Source organism: Aquarana catesbeiana, linkage group LG05 (assembly GCF_042186555.1).
Source record: "Aquarana catesbeiana isolate 2022-GZ linkage group LG05, ASM4218655v1, whole genome shotgun sequence".
Lineage (NCBI taxonomy): Eukaryota > Metazoa > Chordata > Amphibia > Anura > Ranidae > Aquarana > Aquarana catesbeiana.
The window spans coordinates 168,759,046-168,765,045 of NC_133328.1; the positions used below are offsets into that span (position 1 = coordinate 168,759,046).

At 40.2% G+C, this 6,000-nt stretch overlaps 1 protein-coding gene across 2 annotated transcripts in view; it reads right to left on the reverse strand.

Annotated features, from left to right (window-relative positions):
- Window positions 1–6,000, reverse strand: part of PIK3R4 (phosphoinositide-3-kinase regulatory subunit 4) — a 134,300-nt gene that overhangs the window by 23,323 nt on the left and 104,977 nt on the right. For both annotated transcript variants that reach the window (XM_073630334.1, XM_073630335.1), the window contains exon 18: window positions 4,440–4,528. In XM_073630334.1, the coding sequence (XP_073486435.1) occupies window positions 4,440–4,528 (89 nt within the window). The remainder of the gene's footprint in view (window positions 1–4,439; window positions 4,529–6,000) is intronic.

Genomic DNA, 6,000 nt, shown 5'->3' on the forward strand with positions numbered 1-6,000 from the left:
ACATTTGCAATCTGCCAGAAACCAGACAAATTCCCAAATGTTTATCATTACTTTTTTAATTTTGTTTTTTTAATTCTCTTTATACTAGGAGAGCATGAATAGCAATATTTGAAGGTGGATTGTGAGCTGAGAAGAGTCGGTGACATTTGATACAGGATATGAGTGTGTATGCATATGATTGTATTGTATTGTAAGAAGCAGAACTTTTGACAAACAGAGCTCTTGGCAAAGCAGATCTTTTGGCAGAAAAACCTCAAGTCTGTATGACATTTAGGAGCATAGCCAACAGTTTTTTTTTGTCAAAAAAACAAACAAGTTAGCTGCTTGCTATGGGGGCACATGTGGATACTTGCTCCGACCCCTGCTCGTGATTCCTCATCACTGATGTGATTACTGGCAACAGAAGCCAAAGGCTCCAGCTGCTGTATCTGAGCAAATGAGGAGGGAGAGAGCCCCAGATTTTGGTGCACATGGCTGGATCAAGAATGGGTTTAGATATGTATTTAGGGGGCTGCAGGGGAAGCTCCATGCAGAAGGTTTTATATCTTACTTCATAGAATGCAGTAAGGTAAAAAAAATCTCCTGTCTTTACAACCACTTTTAGCCCTCGTTCACACCAATGCGATTTGACAGTTCAAAATCGAATGACAAGTGGCACCCTACTTTTAGCAATGGGACTGTTGAAATCATTGCGACTCAAGTTGCAGCAACTTTGAAAAAAAAGGTTCCAGCGCTACTTTTCACAACTTCATTGCACCTTAAATTGATTTCTGTTAAATGAAGCTGCAAGCCGCAATGAAATTGTAGATTCAAATCACACTGATCTGCGGCTTTGTAATCGTGGTGAAGTAGCATGATTTCACAGCTGCACTGGTGTGAACCAGGGCTAAAGTAGCTGCTTACACATACTGAGACTGGTTTACAAAAGTAGATGAGAATGCTAACATGATAAAGTGTGTGAACATACACTTTAACTATCCAATCGTGTGCAGGTGAAGAAAGCAAACAGAGATTTGTTTTTCATGTGATTTTCTAACTGAAGTCAATATCCATACAATTTATTTTGTGAACAATCTCAACTCCTTTAGCCTCACTGGGGTTTATCTACTAAAGCTAGAGAGGGCAAAATGAGTCACAATTCTGCATAGAAACCAATCAGCTTCCAGGTTTTATTACCAAAGCTTAAAGTGGATCTAAACCTGGAAAAATACATTTTTAATTAAGGCTTGCACCTTGTACAGTATAGGATTTCATGTCATCTTTGCCTAGTCTTGCCACGAAGAGTTAACCCAGCTCTGAGCAGTCCTCTTATATTTTTTCAGTGAGATAAAAAGGGACAGACAGAGAAATAGGAGTCCTTTTCTCCCACTTGCTGTGAGTGACAGATGATTTACATATCTCATGCAGAGCCTGAGAGCCGGTTCACACTGGGACGACTTGTCCGCCGACTTAGCCTGGGACAAGTCGCGTCCTGTTCTGTACAATGGAACCATTCTAATCGGAGCGACGCAAGTCATTCCGACTTAGGAAAATGTTCCTGTACTACTTCGGGGGCGACTTGCATTGACTTCTATATAGAAGTCGTTTTGCAAGTTGCCGCTGCTGTCGTGTTCAAGTCGCCTGAGGCAGTCGCGCTGCAAGTCGTGCTGCCTCAGTATGAATCGATTCTGAGAGACATTCTGTGTACTTCAGATCCCCTCCTCCTTTCTTCTCCAGCTCTCCCAGGATTGGCTGCTCCACATCTCAGCATGATTGGGCATGCTGAAGTCATGTGGTGACTTTTCTGGGTTTTGACTGGATGTTAGTGATCATAGCAGAAGTTCAGTGTAAGAAATATACAGGAGAAAATGCATTTTGGCAAGGGGAGTGTAGAGGTGGGCAGGGAGTCTACTGACATCACGACTCCAATCACTGAGCTCCGGACAACAGACCCACCCACAGAATCTGCCGTTTTTTGGGTCTCATAACAGACAGAGGGGAGACATTTGACAGGTAAGGATACATGCAGGAGGCATGTATATCCTTATAGATACCCACAATGGCAGTAGTTTAGAAAGGATGAGAGTGGGTTTACATCCACTTTAATTGAACAAGCTGAGGTTAGAAGCTGATTGGTTTATATGCAGAATTGTGACTAATTTTGCCCTCTCTAGCTTTAGTAAATAAACCCCACTGTGTCTAATTATGTGCCTGCATAGATGGTTTGTGTATTGAACTAATTTCATCTTTATGATAAGCGTCTAAAGCTTTAACATATGCATTTTAAGTGAAATATAAAGTCCAATTTTATATTTGGCAGAGAACCAGTATAGCATGCTGGCTCCCTGCCTATAAGAAATCAATTAAAATACACACCTCAGATTAGGACCAGCAGACTATGATCAGACATATCTCTAGAGCTCAGATGTCTTTGCATACAGCCATAATTCTCTCCTGAGCAAATTCACTGAGATGGATATGGACACAATTATTACTTGCTATGGCCATGCCAAGATTATGGATGGCAACAGTCTTCTGCAGAATTCTACTGGCCTTGGTTGTTTATTATTATACTGACAATATATTTATTTATAACATCTTATCCATTTTTCAATGTCAAGTCGCGCCATATTTCCATAAAGTGAATCCGTGCTGTAAACTGAAATTTTTCAACCTTTCTAAAGTGAATAATATAAAAATGATCAAATTGCACATTGTAAACAGTCCACTCTTATTGCTAGTAGATCTCCATTGTGAAATAACACACAATGCACCCAAAAATGGAGATAAGAGAAATAATCTGCTATATTTTCATAAAGTCCGTGCTGTAAATTAAAATATTTTCTATAGAATATTATAAATGAAATTAATCAAATTGCGCATTGTAAACAGTCCACTCTTACTGCTAGTAGATCTCCACTGTAACACAATACACCCGGGAATGGTGATGAGAGAAAAGGTCTGCCTTCCAGCTCCACACACACTGCCGCTTACCGACTCCTGTTAATCTCTTATTATAGGAGATCGCAAGCGCTTCTGGCTTATTACCCAGCCCAGGCCTTTTTGGTCACACAGCCAAGATCCCAGCGTTTTCACAGGAGTTGTGGCCCTTACAGATATATGTTGCCGGATGCTTCCCATAAAAGACTGATAAAAGCTTCCATAGCGTAAAATCATTGGGTATTTTATTTAATAAGGATAAAAGGTGCTGCACTTACATTTGTTAAAAGCAAAACATGCAGTATAGAACACAAAGCCAGCCGGTTCTCGATTGCAACCCGTGGTTCCGGGACTAGCGTGTATCACGGCTCGGTGTTCTATATTGCATGTTTTGCTTTTCACAGCACGGACTCACTTTATGGAAATATAGCAGATTATTTCTCTTATCTCCATTTTTGGGTGCATTGTGTGTTGTTTCACAATGGAGATCTACTAGCAATAAGACTGGACTGTTAATGTGCAATTTGATCATTTTTATATTATTCACTTTAGAAAGGCTGAAATATTTCAGTTTACAGCACGGATTCACTTTATAGAAATATAGCGTGACTTTGGTAATTGTTGATTGATGTGTGTATCTTGCAGGAAGTCGCTGCTTTCTTTCTATATATATATATATTTCAATTTCATTACAAATCACATTTTATATCACAGATTTGGGACAGCGCAGTCATTTTTTAATTATTATTAACATCTTATCCATGCCCACAGATATGGGATGGCTGTTGCTTGACTTGACTAAATATCCTTGCATTAAAGACTATTATATCTCTATAAGCACTCTGCAACATGTACAGACACTTTCTTGTTGACCGATCTGATGGGAAGGACAGAGCATTCAGATTTTACCAACCAACTTACACTGTTCTTTCAATATTACACCAAAACTACTGTTTCTTTGATGCAAGTACCCTTGTCTGATACAGGAATGCATGTTTATACACTGATTACACTGTCGTTTTAACAAACTAACAACTTATTTGTCCAATGTATTATATTAAAGCTGTTGTAAACCGCTAAACAAACAAAAAAACTTGTAAGACAATGGCATAATGTGCTAGTATGCACAGCCTAGCATACTAGCACATTATGGAATACTTTCCTTGAAACAAAGCTCTAATAGCGGTGCCCGGTCACCACTGAGAGGGCTGACATCTTCCCCAGGCCTTTCCTTCAGGTTCGCGGGCTCTGCCGCTGTGAGTAGCCAGAGCCACAATGACATCACTCCCGCAATTGCACACGGAGAGCCCTAGGTTCCAGCAGGTAACAAATCGGCTTTACTACCGCTTTAAGGGGCAACTAAGTTAGCTCTTCTGCACAAACTAAATTGAAATTTCACTTAACTTGCCTTTCATGTTGCCATTTTATCTTATATTGTATTTTGTTTTTATTTAACACGTACTTGATGTCACAAGTTCGACTCTATCTAATAAATGGTCCTGAAATTAAGTATTGCTTACCTAATTTTCATGTCAGAACCTGCAGTCAATAATATAGGGTTTCCATCTGCTGGACTGCAGTAAATTCCATGAACACTGTGAGGTGAGGGCTGTTAATAAAGAAAACAATTATCATTACAACACATCACTGCATCACAAAAATTATGGGTGATGGTCATGTATTCTTTCTTGACTGTATGGTATTGTATGATGGAACCTGATAAACAGTTTTCCTGAGATATGTCTCCCTTTATGTCAGGACCTATGCAACATAATATTTTGTATGGTATTTTTATAGTTGCAGTACACAGTTGTAGTTGCAGGACACACTGATGAGTGTAATCTTCCAACAAGAGTTATGTTTTAGGATAAGTTGCTACACACCACTAGGGATGAGCCGAACACCCACCCGGTTCAGTTTGCAGCAGAACATGCGAACAGGCAAAAAATTTGTTCGAACATGCGAACACTGTTAAAGTCTATGGGTCACGAACATGAAAAATCAAAAGTGCTCATTTTAAAGGCTTATATGCAAGTTATTGTCATAAAAAGTGTTTGGGGACCTGGAAGGCCAGGATCTGGGGGTCCCCTTTTTAAAGGGGGCTTCCAGATTCCGATAAGCCCCCCCGCCCGCAGACCCCCACAACCACCGGGCAAGGGTTGTGGGGATGAGGCCCTTGTCCCCATCAACATGGGGACAAGGTGCTTTGGGGTCTACCCCAAAGCACCCTCCCCATGTTGAGGGCATGTGGCCTGGTACGGATCAGGAGGGGGCGCTGTCTCGCCCCCCCCTCTTTCTGCGGCCTGCCAGGTTGCGTGCTCGGATAAGGGTCTGGGTATGGATTTTTGGGGGGACACCCATGCCAGGCCCTGAAGGGCCTGGTATGAAATTTGAGGGGACCCCCACACAATTTTTTTTTTTAAATTGGTTTGGGGTTCCCCTTAATATTCATACCCAAAGGGCCTGGTAATGGACTGAGGAGGATCCCATGCCGTTTTTTTTCAATGACTTCTTTTATCTGTATTGCCAGGACAAAAGGCTAAAATGAGACTAAAACTAAAATGCCATTTTAGTCAAAAGACTATGACTAAAACTAAATTGCAATTACTGAAATGTACTGGAGATTTTAATCGACTAAAACGTAGGACATTTTAGTCGACTAAAATGTACTGGAGATCTAGACAACTAAACACGACTAAAACTAAAACAATTGCAGAAGACTAAAATTAAAATGCCATTTTAGTTCTAAGACTAAAATTAACACTGCACCCGATGTTCGAGTCACACTTATGTTCGACTCGAAATTCTGTTCGACTCGAACATCGGGCTCATCTCTACACACCACCAAAAAAAAAAAAAAAAAAAAATTGGGTTAATTGTGCCAAAGCTGTATGTTTTAGTTAAGATACACAAAATAGACAATGTCAAAAACAACAAAGTACCAGACAGCTCATATTAAAACAAACAGTCTTGATACAATAGAAAAAACAACTAACAGTATTTAGGAACACCTATCCGAGCTGAACTGTGGTTTAAAGCAAAACTGTGTTTTTATTGTGCATGACAAAGAAACAACATCAC